Source organism: Pogonomyrmex barbatus, unplaced genomic scaffold (genome assembly GCF_055798465.1).
Source record: "Pogonomyrmex barbatus isolate J1 unplaced genomic scaffold, ASM5579846v1 scaffold1, whole genome shotgun sequence".
Lineage (NCBI taxonomy): Eukaryota > Metazoa > Arthropoda > Insecta > Hymenoptera > Formicidae > Pogonomyrmex > Pogonomyrmex barbatus.
This window is the reverse complement of record NW_028297098.1, coordinates 18,225,232-18,242,098: the sequence shown is the minus strand read 5'-3', so window position 1 is coordinate 18,242,098 and position 16,867 is coordinate 18,225,232. Positions and strand designations below refer to the sequence as shown.

Below are 16,867 nucleotides of genomic sequence, written 5' to 3'. Positions count from 1 at the left end.
CACGTCCAAAAAATTTATCATATGACAAAGCTTAATGTTTCAATTTTGCAGAATTAGAATCTAGAATAAAAGGATTAAGGAATAAAAAATTTAACATAAAGAATTTGAAATAAACCCATACAGCACAGACCTCTAAGATATCCTAAAGATGTTCAGAAGACATTCTACAATAAAATGGATCAATAAAAGGATATTCTAAGGACATTTCTAAGACATCCCTCGGATAAAGTGTGCTGTATGGGAAGAATGAAATTTCGATATTTATTATTTTCATCCATTATAGTCTTTACTTCATTCGAATGACGAGCCGAATGACGAATGGTTCTTTAATTTTTTTAATCTCAGATGGCGCATGTGTAGATCTAATACTTGTTTATGTTGAGATTTAGGTTGCACTGTATGTAAGTACACTGTATTTCACATGATTGAAATTAGAGCAATGACGATGATATTGCGCAGAATGTTTAGCAAAAAATCATTCGAACCATTTGCTGGTATTCGTAGAAGAGGGAAATTATTACAAAAGATTGATCAGTTTGATGCGGAAACCTTTGATGCTGAGGATGTAAGCGAACTCGAAGCGGACTTTATGAATGTCGGTGAAAGCCACAAGATGCACGAGGAGTAAGTTCCGTATACACCCGTATCTGCATTTATATATTACATTCAACAATCTGATATGATATTTATATAATATAAATATATATGGTATTTTATTATAGTAATTATTATATATTTATCTAACCTATTTGAAATTTATGTATAGCATTTATATATTTAACTCAGTAAAAATTTAAAAAATTTAAAAAAATAGTTTGTATACATAATGAAATATATCCAATTTATTATAAAACATTGATATTTTTCAGAGAAATATGGAAAAAGAAAGAACAAATTAAACAACAGATTGTCGTTCAAAAGTATTTTAAAGAGAAAGAACCACGTTTTATCACATATGCAGAAAAAGAATTGATTCATAAGTTATATAAATCTAATCCTGATGAATGGACAGTAGAAAGGCTTAGCGAGAGTTTTCCAGCTTTACCAGAAACAATAAAAAAAATTTTACATGCCGAATGGTCACCAAAATCAATAGAGAAGATTATGAAATACGATAATGTGGCGGTTGAAAATTGGAAGAAATTCAAGGCGGGTAAATTATCATTAGATTCCAGACTCAGTGAACATTTGACAAAATTTAAGGATAGAAAAATTACTTTGACAGACAGAGAGTCATTAGCAAAACAGTTTGTTCCTAAACTCGAATTTAAGAAGCCAAAAAGTACATTGTTTTCTAGTATTATACAGACATATTTACATGAAAAACAAAATGATACAAAGCTTTTATCGCAAGAAGATAATTCAAACAAAGTGACAGATAAATCTGATCAATCTGATAAAAATCAGAATTTATTGATTGCAAATATTATTGCTGAAAATTCCATTAAAAAATCAAAGAAATGTGTATTAAATAAAGAAAAATCTGTGTTACAAGATACAGATTCAAAGAAATTAGATATGGCATCATTTAATAAAAAAAACGATAGCGAAAAGCTACTTACATTCAATGAATTTATAAAAGAGAAACTAGAAGAAGTGAATCAGGAATCTCCAGAAGAAGGTATCACTCTGTTAAATATATATAAGGAACAGATGGACAATCAAGAAATGCAAGTTGTGGCAGCATCTGACAATGGAGTAATTAATGCCGAAAAGGATGATCAATTGATATTTGTGAAAAAACATAAAGATGTTTCTGTAAGTCCTAATGACAAGAATATAAACAGGAATATTATTGCATCAGATGACAATTTGTTAGATACAAGCATCAAAATATGGAATAAAAAAGTGGATACAGAATTAAATTATGCTAAACCAATAAAAATCGCAAAACATCTTTACAAGCCTGGCATGACATATCGCATCAGCGATTGTTATTATGATGATGATGGGGAGTTTTTATATCGAGTTCCAGGTGTATATAGTTAGTCTCTAAATTCCCGTTATTGTATATAGTAAATTGATATGTAATATACATATAATTGTTATAAAATAAAAGAAAAGACTGTGACTTCTCTAATTTATTCTTACATTAGATTTATTGTATCAAATAAATGATATGAATAAGACAATACGAAGAACTAAATAAAAAAGTATAAAAATTATGAAAGGATAAATCGCGTCCGTTTCATTCTATCAAAACCGGATTTTAATATTTATTCTTTTCAGTTATATCTTACAATATTTTTTTCCTTTATACAATATATATATATATATATATATATAATATATATAATATAAAGGAAAAAAATATATATATTGTATAAATATGTATATATTATATAAAAAAACATGTATATGGACGCGACTTATTTTTCACATACGCATGTATCTTTATGCATAATTTTTATATTGTATTTTTATATTATTTTTTTATTTAATTTTATTATTGCTTTTACATCATTTATTTGTTATTTTTGTTTCATTTTTATTAAGTTTATTTCCTGATCTATATTGATACATTAATCATCCCTTGATGGACGACTAAATGAAAGAAGGATGAATGCTTTATATTGGCATCACTGCAGAAATAAAGCGGTGAGACGTGAAATGTACAGTGGTGCGTAACATAACCTACAGTGCTGTGTAAAAGGAAATAAGAAGAAATTAAATAAATGTCATTATTGAATTAATATATGATGTTGTCTTTAAATTTGGTATCGACAGCTAGAACTATACTTCGTGTTGAACGACATATAAGTTAGTATTAAAGAAAAGAAAGTAAATCATCATGTTACAGAATTTGATATGTGATATATTAACCTGTTCTTTTTGGCTAAATTGGTTGTACTAGTTCACAATTTATCTTTCTTTCTTACACTGGAAGAAGAAAGATAAACTCTGAACTAGTACAGCCAATTCAGCTAAAAAGAACAGACTCATTATAAATTTCCTATGATATCATAAATCATATATGTTTTTCAATTAAGAATCATATTTCATTGATAATATATTTATATTTTTATTATTACAGATTGTAATATCGTAGTTAATGAATTTCATCAGTCTTGTGTACAACACCTGGACCAAAGGTGGAGAGAAAAGTATGATTCTTTTAATTATCTATATTTACTGAAATATATATAGAACTTTAATTTAGACTATCTTGATATTATTCAATAGAATATAATTATATCTAATTATTTTATATAATTCACTATCATTAATTTATAATTCAACTTTTTTCAATAATTTGGAACTTTGAGGATTACTGCAGTTTTTATATTGTTTTTAACTGTAAAACAATCTGAAAATAATCCTATATTTGAGTTTAATAACAAGTTATCAATTTTTGCGCTTTTTATTATTTTTATTGTAAAAATTTTATAGATAGATCGAATTCTGTTATTTAGTAATCATCTAAGCAATTACCTAAAATTTATATTTAAAGAATCAACTTTGTTTTTTTAAATTCTAAATTTGCTTAGAAATAAATTTATATTTATATATTGCTGTATACGGTGTATACATTTCAAAAATATAAAATAATTTATTTAAATTAATTTATTTAAATTAACTTAGGATATGGAATTTATCAAAGTACATTTTTTACATTGATACTAATATATGCTTATTTGCATTTATGATTGTATAATTACTATATGTCTAGGCGTGGGTTAACAGTTAATCCAAATGCTTTTGGTCTATTAACAAATTTACCAGATTATACATTTAAAGATGGAAGACCTACACCTCTTGGAATTAGACAAAAAGCTCGCTTAGACAAACAACGTAATTATGCGGTATGTAAAACAAATTATCATTGGAAATTATCATTTATTATTAAATGATGTTATTCTTCTTATTCTATTAATTTTTAGGCAAAAATTATCAAGTTAGTAGGAGAGATAGATTATGCTGTTGAAAGACATGCAAGATTGGAAAAAAAAGAGAAACAAAAAAGACAACAAATCTTAGATAATAAATTGAAACCCAAAGGAAATTTATTGCTTCAAAAACAGGAAAATAAGATAGAAAAGTAGTTACTGTTATGAAAAAATAATATACTTGAAATAAACATTATTTCATAATATTATTGACCTTTGTTGTTTCTCTCATTATTCTCTTACATCCATACAATTAATAATTATATAAAGATTAATATCTGAATTACAGTATAATTAAAATGCAATTTTAATCTATTTAAGTCGCTATCATCAACGAATAATATAAAAATATATAATATGAAAAGCTTAGTGACGTGCGCGTAGCGTAGCTTTCATATTACATATTATGTTCTAGTATATAAAAAGTATATATTAAAAATATATATTATGTTCTAGTATATAAAAAAATATATTGTATTTCTACATACCTCTTGGTAAAACATGATAGTTTACAACAAACATGATAAATAATTTGTTCTTAATTTCATATTATAATGACATTTACTAAATCAGCAACTACATACTAATTTACGTCCTAACTGCGTCATTATTGATCTCGTCTGGCAAGTAACACAGATACGTAACCCGCCGACGTCTTTAGTAACTGAAAAATTTAATTCTTTTACAATATAAACAAAATCTTTTAAATTTAAATTGAAAGTATTGGAGATACAAGATTGATAAAAATTATAATGCGAAAAAATTATTTTATGATTCGAGATATTAGCTGTTATTGCAAATGAAATGGTTGCTTTTATTTTCTATTTAAAACATTTATATTACAAAACTTAATAAACATTTCGATGTAATAGACTGGAAATATATTCAAACAATAGATAGTAATGATACATAATCTTGGATAATAATGATACATAGACAGATTTTTAGATGTCTTAAGAATCTATTTCCCTAGTTCTTTTTGGATTCGTATATATAAACACAAGATAAATGCTTATATTATAAATTATGATCACATTATTTTTAATAAATCAACAATCAAATATAATGCCGCTTCAACAATATCGGAAAACTAAAATCTATTTTTTTAATCAAAATAATCTCCATCCATTTCAATGCAATCATATAAGTTTTCCCAATTTCTATCACCATATAAATTTTTCAATATCTTTCTGATAAAAAAAATTTGGAAAACGAGAGGCACTGCGAGCAAATTTTCCAGTTTTGTATCATTAGATTGAAACTTTTGAAACCTAGTAGACTTTACACACGCAGTGTATCTCCAACAAAAGCAAAATTTATATCATTCATTGCCTCAACACCGCTTTAATCGAGTATAAATAAATTATTATTATTCGAATCATTTTATTTTAAATTTTGAATTAAAACTGTTTAAAATTATTTATATACATATACATTATAAATGGTAGGCCTATACTTTTATGCCTATCATTTATAATGTATATGTACATAAATTGTACGTATATATGCAGTGTCACTTGCATGATAAAAAATCCACTATAAGAAGAGTTTACATTCTTATATGTACAACTATAAATTATTTTATTTGCAATAATCTAATAAAATTAAAATAAGTATATGCACAAATACATACACACACTTTTTAACACACATACATATACAAAAGATAAAGATAAGATTGTATATTTCACTTATTTCATACAACGCACATTGCAAAATGTGGCCATTGTCATCGGAAATGTTTTTCCCGCAGTGATATTGAGTGGTTTTTTTGCATGAAGCATGATTAACATCAAGTTTCTTGCTGCTTCCGGCTCCAGAGTGTACCATACATATTCATACGTGGCGCGATGGATACCTTCAGACTGAAAAAGAGAAATATTCTATGTATGTAAAATCTATGAAAAAATAATTAATTCAACTAGAGGAAAAAAATTATTTACGTAATAATAGAAAATTATATTTAATGAGATTCAGATGTATTGACTAATAGAAAAACATGTTTGATATACATAATTTCTAAAAGTAAGATATTAAATAAGATTAAATTAATGATAATATATGATTTTTGTACGACATCATATCTAAACATAATGATTAAATAATGATTTTTGTACGATATTATATCTAAACATAATGATTAAAATTTGTATTTTGGAAAGTCGTTTGCTTATTTGATAATTTTCAGTCAATAATCAGCAGTCAAAACACTTTAAATCATGTAACATGTTAGATACCTTATACACTTCAGAATTATTTAAGAAATTGTATTATTTTACTTACTTGAGTCACAAGAAATTCGCCGATTACACAATAAACACACATGTGCAACAGAAGACATATATGTGCGGAGAAATACCATAACAGTTGTACATATGACAATTGTTCTGCTCCATTAATAACCTGAATTATCATAAATTAGATATATTACTATTTAAAATAGATTGTTTTATTGTTTTGAAAGTTATATAAGATAATGGTAAATTGCGGGACATTTACGAAATATAAACGATGTATTTCGATATAAACATATTTTGCCAATTTTATTATTTATTCCTTAATAATTTTTAAGTAATAAAAAATAATATTAATAGTAATAAAATCATATTATTATTTTTTACTTACATTAATTATAAGAAATCCATGCAGACAGAAAAATATACCAAAGAATAATAACAGACCGAGCAGCATTAAATCGAATATGTTATCGATGATTTTTATAGATCTGCAAATAAGATATAGTATAGTGAAATAACAAATAATACGTAATACTTAAGTATTAACGAATCTTCAATAAAATATCATTCAATTTATTCAATAATATGATAAAAAATCTAGAGATTATTTTTATCAAGTCTCAAATATTTGCATATGCGCGTGCGTTTTGATAAAAAAATGTTTTTTAACAAATTTCTTTGAAGAAAAGATTAAGTCAATTATATGAACAGAATTCGAAAATGTCTTTGTAAGAACCTGATTAATCGAATGTGGTCTACCACATTGGACTTTAAAACTGCTTTAAAATTCGGATTTTTTCCTAGATTCAATAATCTCAGCTGTAGATTTTCCATCTGACCGCATATGTGAAGAATTAGTAATCCAAGGAAGTTGTCGACTGCAGTGAAAGAGAGACTAGATGTGGTTAATGAGATTGTTTGTACCAGATACGTTAGCTCATATTTCGGACTGCTGGATACATCGTGCAGATAGTAGGCTTGAATTGCCAAGGGCTTTCCAGGGTCAGTAAAATTTGTTACGTGTCTGAACGTCAGTCCAGAAAGCATAGAACCAAAAGTGAGCAGTATTAAAAGAACTATCAGGGATAATCCGCATATAGTGAGCAAGCGAGTGATCTTAGCTTGCTTTAACATGACTCTTCGCTCTTCTTTCATTTTCATCTTTGTCCAGTCTTTTACAACCATTTTGATTAACGACGATAAAGCTGTGAAGAAGAATAATGTATCTGCACTCAATATACATATGTAAAATTATTTTTATTATTATTTTCCTAGTAATATTAATATTTTAATATTGTGTTCCCAGTCTAATTCATCAATTTAAGTGATGTATTTATTGGAAATAAGATTCAATATCAGAGAAATTTTTTTACAAAATAAAAGTAAATTTCAAAAGAAATAATTCTTTGAGTAATAATACCTTCTTTGTTGTACCACATAATAAAAATTTTCATTATCGTTATTAAACATGGCAAAGTGTATTGCAAATTATCTATCATTAGTATCATGTCACCCCATACTCTTATCAGTGATACTAAAGCCGGTATTGTCAGTACGAATGTCAGCGTAATGACGTTAAATAACAATCGAAATTTAGATAATAACTCTTCACGTTGATTTTTACTCTCTTGCGGCCATAAACCGATAATTTTCAACATTGAGCGGTTCAGACCGATTGCCCATTCTAAATCTGCGATTATTTATAAAATATAAATTAAAATTTTTTATTTGATTTTCATTACGTCACGTTATAAACTTCACAGATTTTTTTTAGATTTATAGGTTTTTTAGATTTTATTAAAATATTAAAATATTATAAGAATATTTTGATTGTACAGACATCATTATACTATAAAATGTAACAGGGGAAAAAGCGTAAGAAAGTGAAGAAGTGGCTAAGATGATGACTTGCTATTTTTTTTCTAAGCTAAGTCAGTGCAATTTATTTAAGAGATTTTTAATGATGAATCTATTTTAATCTGTCAGCGACAATAGGTAATAAAATAACAAATCTATTTGTATAAATATAATTTATAGTAATTTTATAGTATTTTTTTAAAAAAGAAGTATAATTATAGTAAATATGTTTTGACTTTCTCTATAAAATTATCGTATAATATATCTAAAAACGTATAATAACGCTTTTTTTTAAATGAATGAATAAATGTTGTCACCTTGGAATAAGATAATGATTATTATACTAAAAATTATATAATCGTAAATAATTATTTTTGCTCTCTAATTTTAAGTTATATAATAAGTAATTAATATTATAAGTTAATATTATAAGTAATTATCTTGGTTTTTCTAGATTTCATTTTCTTAAAGTTGTACTATTTTAAATATCTTTTTTTATTATAATTTATTTGTATTTTAGTGTGTTATTCAAATATTATAATAACAGGAGAATATAAAAAGAATGTAAAAATATTAATTTTTGTTATTATATAAAAAAATTTTATTCAAAAATCTTAGCTTATTTACTATTAAAAATCATACTCATATATAGCAAGACAAAATTGACACACCCTTAAAAAATTTAAATTTAAATAGTTTAAAATTATACTTTATTAATTAACTTTTTAGTTTTTGTAAATGATAGGTAAGGTGTCAGAAAAAAAATCGACAAATTTTAAAGTCTATCTTCATTCCTACCTTTACATTTTCACGTATCTTTAACAACTTATATATTAAAATATTTAAACAATTTTTGAATATTAAAAAATATTCTTTTATGATATTTGATGGTAAAGGTTTAATTTAAAAAAATTTTAAATATATAAAATTGATAAAAGTTTACATATGGATTTTATAGAAGTCATCACATACACTTAACTATCAATTAAGAAAATTAATTTGAGAAGGAAATATTAGAACATAGAGCACAATAGTTCTAAGTTTTGATGCTACAAAAACAGTGTATTAGATAGTATAATAAACTAGTAGTTTAGTACATCGATTTAAAAAAATAATGCAGGATGTATTGTCATCTGTAACATGATAGAAAAGAAATATATCATTCTTCTTGCAACAAAATTAAAAATTTCCCATGTATTCTATATGTTTATGTATCTTCCTTTGTGTTATTAATAAATATTTAAAACAATGATCTTTACGATAGAGCGAAATACTTTACATTGGGCTTATCTTTTGTTAAAATGATTAATTAATAACAAAAAAGAACACCATTATATTCAGCTGAACAATCCATGACATATGCCAAAGAATTACTGATCTTCCTTCATAGATGGTATCACAATTTTCTATTTCAGCGCGCATGCTTTCAAACTTTTGCTTTCAACTTTTTGAAATGCGAAGGTACATTACACTGTTATAAATATTGTAGCAACGAGAAAGAACATATGTCCTTATTGCTCACGCGATCGTTCGAAAGGGTTTAATGAATAAATTATAATGGCGGGTATATGACAACGATCATTCGAAGTTCACTGAGTAGATTATACTCTCTTTTATCATTTTATATTTTTCTCCTTTTAGTACCAAACATTTCACTATTGAAAAGTCGCAGATACACAAAAAAATTTCTTATGGTTGTAATAATGAGAAATGAGTTCTGACTATTAAAAATTTTAAAAGAATGGAAAGCGCCACAACTTGTCTACATTTTTTCTACTGCTACAAAGTTACGTTGATGAAAGAGAAAAGAATTGCCAGTTGTTGGACATTTATTGGTGCATTATTAATGAATCTGCAGTGTCGTTTCAGATTAAACAATCGGGATATAATCATATAATGAAAATGAAGAAATAAAAGTGATGATGAAAAGTGATGAATTTATCAATTACATTAATTCAAATTAGTGCTAAAAGAGATATGTATTTATATAATAAAATAAATGTAATTAATAAATGTAAGTATAATTAAAATGCAATTTTAGAGAACTTGATATATAAAAAAATATATTGTATTTCTGTATATTTTTAGATAAAACATATCTTGATATCTTATAAACAACTGTGTTTTTAATTTTATAACATAATGACGTTTACTAAGTCAGCTTAGTAAACACTACATACTAATTTACGTCCTAGTTGTTCCTAGTGTCATCATTGATCTCGTCTGGTAAGTAACACAGATACGTAACCCGCCGAAGTTTTTAATAACTGAAAAATGTAATTCTTTTACAATAAATTCTTGTACAATAAAAACATTAAAAATTTAAATTAAAAGATGTAGGAGATATAAGCTTGATAAAAATTATAATGCGATAAAGACCTCAAAAAATTATTTTATGATTCGAGGTATTAGTTGTTATTGCAAATGAAATAGTTGCTTTTATTTTCTATTTAAAACATTTATATTCAAAACTTAATAAACATTTTAATGTAATAGGCCGAGAATGTATTCAAATAATAAGTAGTAACGATACGTAATCTTGGCAGGCAGGTTTTTAGGCGTCCTAAGAATCTGTTTTCCTATTTTTTGGATTTATATATAAATACAAGGTAAATGTTTATATTGTTAACTATAATCACATGCCATTTCTAATAAGTCAACAATCAAATATAATGCCGCCTCAAAAATAATAGAAAACTTTAAACATTTCTTTTTAAAATAATTTAAAAATTTTAAATTTTAAAAATTTAATTTCAAAATAATTTAATTTCCATCTACTTTAATGCAATAATACAAGTTTTTCCAATTTTTTTCAACATAAATTTTTTAATATTTTTCTGATAAAAATTTAGAAAACGAGAACCTGTAAGAAAAATTTTTCTTTGTATCATAACACCAAAACTTTTGAACCTTACTAGACTGTACACACGCAGTATTCTCCATCGAAAGTAGAATTTATATCACGCATTGTCTCAACAGTTCTTTAACCGAGTTTGAATTCATATAAATAAATTGTTCGAATCTTTTTATTTTAAATTTTGAATTAAAACTGTTTAAAACTATTTATGTACCATACGTTACAAATGGTAAACATATACTCTTTAAATTGTACATATACATGCAGCGCCATTTGCATGACAAAAATTCCACTGTAAGGAGAGATACAATCTTAAAAATCATTTTATTTGCAATAATCTAATAAAATTAAAATAATATACACAAATACATACACACACTTTTTAATACGCAGGTACGCACGCATGCACGCACGCACGCACGCACGCAAGTACGTACAAAAGATTTTATTTATTTCACATAACGCACATTGCAAAATGTGGCCATTGTCATCGGAAATGTTTTTCCCGCAGTGATATTGAGTGGTTTTTTTGCATGAAGCATGATTAACATCAAATTTCTTGCTGCTCCCGGCTCCAGAGTGTACCATACATATTCATACGTGGCGCGATGGATACCTTCAGACTGAAAAAGAAAAATATCCTATGTATGTTAGACCTATGAAAAAATAATTAATTCGGGGAGAAAAATTATTTACATAATAATAGAAAATTATATTTATTGAGATTCAGATATATTGACTAATAGAAAAATATATTTCATATACATAATTTTTAAAAGAAAGATATTAAATAAGATTATTAATGATAATATATGATTTTTGTACAACATCATAAACATAATGATTAAATTTGTATTTTGCGAAGTCGTTTAATGATTATTTAATAATTTTGCAGTCAAAGCACTCTAAGTCATGTAAAATGTAACACTTTACACATTCCAGAATGTTATTATTTAAGAAATTATTGTATTATTTTACTTACTTGAGTCACAAGAAATTCGCCGATTACACAATAAAGACACATGTGCAACAGAAGACATATATGTGCAGAGAAATACCATATCAGTTGTATATACGACAATTGTCCTGTTCCATTAATAACCTGAATTATCATAAATTAAATATATTATATTTTAAAATAGATTGCTTTATTGTTTTGAAAGTTATATAAAATAATGGTAAATAGCGGGACATTAAGAAATATAAGCGATTTTGATAAATATATCTTGCCAATTTTATTATTCATTACTTAAGAATTGTTAAATAATAAAAAATAATAATACCAGTAATATTATAATATTAATATTATAATATTAATAACAATAGAATCATATTATTATTTTTACTTACATTAATTATAAGAAATCCATGCAGACAGAAAAATATACCAAAGAATAATAACAGACCGAGCAGCATTAAATCGAATACGTTATCGATGATTTTTATAGCTCTGTAAACAAGATATAGTATAGTAAAATAATGAATAATATGAATAATAAAAACGTAAACTATAAGTATTAAGGAATCTTCAATAGAATAATAAAAAAAAATCTAAAGATTATTTTTATCAAATCTCAAATATTTGCATGTGCGTTTGTGTTTTGATAAAAGTGTTTTTTAATAAATTTTTTTAAAGAAAAGATTACAAGATCCGATTATATGAACAGAATTCGCAAACGTATTTATAAGAACCTGATTAATCGAATGTGGTCTTTTACATTGGACTTTAAAGCTGCTTTAAAATTCGCACTTTTTCCTAGATTCAATAATCTCAGATGTAGATTTTCCATCTGACCGCATATGTGAAGGACCAATAAGCCAAGGAAGTTGTCAACTGCAGTGAAAGTGAGACCGCACATGGTCAGTGAGATTAGTTGCACTAGATATGTTAGTTCATATTTCGGACTACTAGATACATCGTGCAAATAGTAGGCTTGAATTGCTAAAGGCTTTCCAGGGTCAGTAAAATTTGTTACATATCTAAACGTCAGTCCAGAAAGCATAGAACCCAGAGTGACCAGTATTGTAAGAAGTATCAGGAATAATCCGCATATGGTGAGTAAGCGAGTGATTCTGGCTTGTTTTATCATGACACTTCGCTCTTCTTTCATTTTCATCTTTGTCCAATCTTTCACGATCATTTTGATCAGTGGCGCTAAAGCTACGAAAGAAAATAATGTATCTGCACTAAATATACATATGTAAAATTATTTTCTTATAATATTATTTTAATATCGTGTGTCCTCAGCTTAATTGATATCACTTTATGTAATGTATCTATTGGAAATAAAATTTGATATCGGAGAAAAGTTTCAATAAAATAAAAATAAATTTTGTAATTTAAGCTAAAGCAAATGATGTTTTGAGTAATAATACCTTCTTTGTTGTACCACATAATGAAGATTTTCAATGTCGTTATTAAACATGGCAAAGTGTATTGCAAATTATCTATCATTAGTATCATGTCGCCCCATATCCTTATCAGTGATACTAAAGCCGGTATTGTCAGTACGAAAATCAGCGTGATGAGATTGATAGACAACCGAAATTTAGACAATAACTCTTCACGTTGGTTTTTACTCTCTTGTGGCCACAAACCGATAATTTTCAACATTGAGCGGTTCAAACCGATTGCCCATTCTAAGTCTGCGATTATTTGTAAAACATAAATTAAAATTTTTTATTTGAACATCACGTCATGTTATAAACTTCACAGATTTTTTTAAATTTTACCTATTAAAATATTATGAAAATATTTTGATTGGACAAACATTAATTCTATAAACTTCACTATAAAATATAACGGAGGAAAGAAAGTAAGATGAGGAGGTAGCTGAGATAATGACTTGCTATTTTTTCAAAGCTAATAAGATAAGTGAATGTAATTTATAAGAGATTTTTAATGATAATCTATTATAATTTGTCAACGACAATAGGTAATATAATAACAAATATATTTTTTATACATATGTAACTTTGTAGTATTTTTTTTATAAAGAATTATAATTATAGTAAATATATTTTTATTAGTATATTAAATTATTAATATAGTATTAATATAATATTATTAATTTTTAATTATTAGTATAGGACACTAATTAAAAAAAAATAGTGCAAGATGTATTGTCGTCTGTAACATGACAGTTAGAGAAAAAGATACATCGCTCTTTTTGCATCAAAATTAAAAATTCTCCATTGTGTCCTTTGTGTTAATGTATCCTCCTTTCTATTATTAGTAAATATTTAAAACAATGATCTTTACGATAGAGTAAAGTATTTTATATTGGGTTTATCTTTTGTTAAAATAATTAATTAATAACAAAAAAGAACACCATTATATTCAGCTGAACAATCCATGGCATATGCCAAAGGATTACTGATCTTCCTTCGTAAATGATATCACAATTTTCTATTTCAGCGCGCATGCCTTCAAACCTTTCCTTTCAACTTTTTGAAATGCGAGGGTACATTACACTGTTATAAATATTGCAGCAACGAGAAAGAACATATGTCCTTATTGCTCACGCGATCGTTCGAAAGGGTTTAATGAATAAATTATAATAGCGAGTATACGACAATGATCATGTTTCACTGAGTGAATTATACACTTTTTATATCATTTCATATTTTTCTTCTTTTAGTGTCAAACATCTCGCTGTTGAAAAGTCGCAAACACACAAAAAAATTTCTTACGGTTATAATAATGAGAAACAAGTTCTGACTATTAAAAATTTTAAAAGACGTATGGAAAGCGTCGCAACTTGCCTACATTTTTTCTACTGCTATAAAGTTACATTGATGAAAGAGAAAAGAATCGCCAATTGTTGGATATTGATTAGTGCATCATTAATGAATCTATAACTGCAGAGTCGTTTCAGATCAGACACTTGACATATAACCATATAACGAAAATGAAGAAATAAAAGTGATAGTGATAACTTATTAATTATATTAATTCAAATTAAAGCTAAAAGAGATACATTTATATAATAAAATAAAATAAAATAAATGAGATAAAATTGTAAGATTAAAATGCTTAAAATAAAAATGTTTTACAAAATTACAATATGTATGCACGTGCATGCGTGTGCGTGCACGTGCGTATGTGCATGTGTCGATATGCCACAATTTTTTTCTTTTTTATCAGCCACAACAATTAGTAATTACTAACATTAGTAATTACTAATAAAAATTTTATTAATAATTATTAATAAAAGATTTGATATATCAAAAAACGACAAATTTCTTGTCGTCAATTTTTCTAGAAAAAAATTCTGTAATACATTTGTAGGTAATTTCAAATTATATACACTTTATATAAGTTATTATTTATTTTAGTAACGGATAAAAGAAGAAGATAATGAGAGAGAGAGAGAGAGAGAGAGAGAGAGAGAGAGAGAGAGAGAGAGAGAGAGAGAAAGGGGGGGAATTGCAGTCGGATGGAAACGATAAATCGAATCTATGTTGTTACAATTTATCTCGAAGAGTACAAAAATCTGGTGAAAATAAACTATAGATCAGCTTTCCAAATTAACCTGCAAGTTAATAGCGAGAGCTGCACCACAATAAGGGAACAGCGTATTAAATGATGAGGAATCCGAACGCCAAACTGTTAAACTCATCTATTTATCGAATGCCACGATGTCTGATAAACAGTATTAACTTATATTTTTGAGCAATTGTTTATAAAATAAAAGATTTCTCTAATGTTAAATTCCATCGAGAATACACTTCAAAAATATAAAAATTAGATTTGTTTGAATTAATTCAGATGTAAAATATGAAATTTATTAATATATATTTTATTAATATACATTTTTGCAAGAATATGCTAATATATATTATATTTACGTTTGTAATTATGTGATTATTATAACTTTCCACGCATAGATTAACAACTAATCTAAATGCTTTTGGTTAAATGCAATTTCTTGAAATTACGATATATTGCATTTAAAGATGGAAGATCCATGCCGCTTAGAAAAAAATTTGTTTATGAAAATAACATAATTATACAGTATGTAAAACAAATAGAGATTATTATTTATTATTATATTTTATTATATTGTTTTTGTTGTATTGATGTTTCGAAATTCTCAAAAATTCTCAAGTTAATGAGAGATTATGTTGAAAGACACGCGAGAAAGAAGAGAAGAAACAAGAAAGACAACAAATTCTGAATAATAAAATAAAAATCATAGAAGATTTATTGCTCCAAAAACAGGAAAATAATATAGAAAAATAGTTATTGTCACGAAAAAATAATATATTTGTATAAATATTATCTTTAATATTATTATCCATCTTTTTTGTTTATCTCATTATCTTTTTTATCTGCAATCAGCAGCTGGTATAAAGATTGATCTGGATCACAATGTAATTAAAATTTTAGAGAAGCTTGATATATAAAAAAATATATTGTATTTCTACATATCTTTCGATATAACATAATATGTTATAAACAATTTATTCTTAATTTCACATTGTAGTAACGTAAACCAGCAATTATATACTAATTTCCGTTCTAATTATGTCATCATTGATCTCGTCTGGCAAGTAACACGGATATGTAGTCTGCTGACGTTTTCAGTAACTGAAAAATTTAATCTTTGTATAATAAAACAATAACAATAAATTAAATTAAATTAAAATAAAATAAAATAAATTAAATTAAAATAAAAGCATTGATAAAAATTACAATGCGTACAAATATCTCAAACAATTATTTTATAATTCAAGGTCTTAGTGTTACTGCAAATAAAATGATTGATTTTATTTTTCACCTAAAGTGTTAATAAATATTAATAAATTCAATAAATGTTTCAAAGTAATAGATCGAAAGTATATTTAAATAACAAACTGTAACAATCTCGGCAGGCAGAATCTTAATCATCTTAATAATCTTTTTTCTCATTTTTTTGTATTTATATATGAATGCAAGATAAATGCTTATGTTATTAATTATGATCACATGTCATCATTTTTAATAAATTTAATAAATAATCAAACACAATGCTCAATAATATGAT

At 25.7% G+C, this 16,867-nt stretch overlaps 4 protein-coding genes across 5 annotated transcripts; 2 read left to right on the top strand and 2 right to left on the bottom strand.

Annotated features, from left to right (window-relative positions):
- The first annotated feature begins 251 nt into the window (after nt 1-251).
- Nucleotides 252-2,080, top strand: LOC105425333 (uncharacterized). 2 transcript variants are annotated; one of them, XM_089079955.1, is made up of 3 exons: nt 252-401; nt 505-624; nt 870-2,080. In XM_089079955.1, the coding sequence occupies exons 1-3, from the start codon at nt 376-378 to the stop codon at nt 1,987-1,989; spliced, it is 1,266 nt and encodes a 421-aa protein (XP_088936081.1). In that variant the 5' UTR covers nt 252-375; the 3' UTR covers nt 1,990-2,080. The 2 variants fall into 2 exon arrangements, with proteins under 2 accessions (XP_088936081.1, XP_011634356.2); XM_011636054.3 differs by having other exon boundaries at nt 348-624.
- A 484-nt stretch (nt 2,081-2,564) lies between these two features.
- mRpL52 (mitochondrial ribosomal protein L52) lies at nt 2,565-4,096 on the top strand. The gene is made up of 4 exons (XM_011636053.3): nt 2,565-2,760; nt 3,035-3,104; nt 3,671-3,803; nt 3,882-4,096. The coding sequence occupies exons 1-4, from the start codon at nt 2,697-2,699 to the stop codon at nt 4,041-4,043; spliced, it is 429 nt and encodes a 142-aa protein (XP_011634355.2). The 5' UTR covers nt 2,565-2,696; the 3' UTR covers nt 4,044-4,096.
- A 1,299-nt stretch (nt 4,097-5,395) lies between these two features.
- On the bottom strand, nt 5,396-7,812 carry LOC105425362 (odorant receptor Or2-like). Its single transcript, XM_025217829.2, has 5 exons — nt 7,545-7,812; nt 6,861-7,329; nt 6,513-6,612; nt 6,171-6,290; nt 5,396-5,752 (listed from the first exon to the last, which is right to left on the bottom strand). The coding sequence occupies exons 1-5, from the start codon at nt 7,780-7,782 to the stop codon at nt 5,579-5,581; spliced, it is 1,101 nt and encodes a 366-aa protein (XP_025073614.2). The 5' UTR covers nt 7,783-7,812; the 3' UTR covers nt 5,396-5,578.
- Nucleotides 7,813-9,728: 1,916 nt separating this feature from the next.
- Nucleotides 9,729-13,486, bottom strand: LOC105425361 (odorant receptor Or2-like). The gene is made up of 5 exons (XM_089080008.1): nt 13,215-13,486; nt 12,531-12,999; nt 12,189-12,288; nt 11,821-11,940; nt 9,729-11,461 (listed from the first exon to the last, which is right to left on the bottom strand). The coding sequence occupies exons 1-5, from the start codon at nt 13,450-13,452 to the stop codon at nt 11,288-11,290; spliced, it is 1,101 nt and encodes a 366-aa protein (XP_088936134.1). The 5' UTR covers nt 13,453-13,486; the 3' UTR covers nt 9,729-11,287.
- Between the last annotated feature and the right edge of the window lie 3,381 nt (nt 13,487-16,867).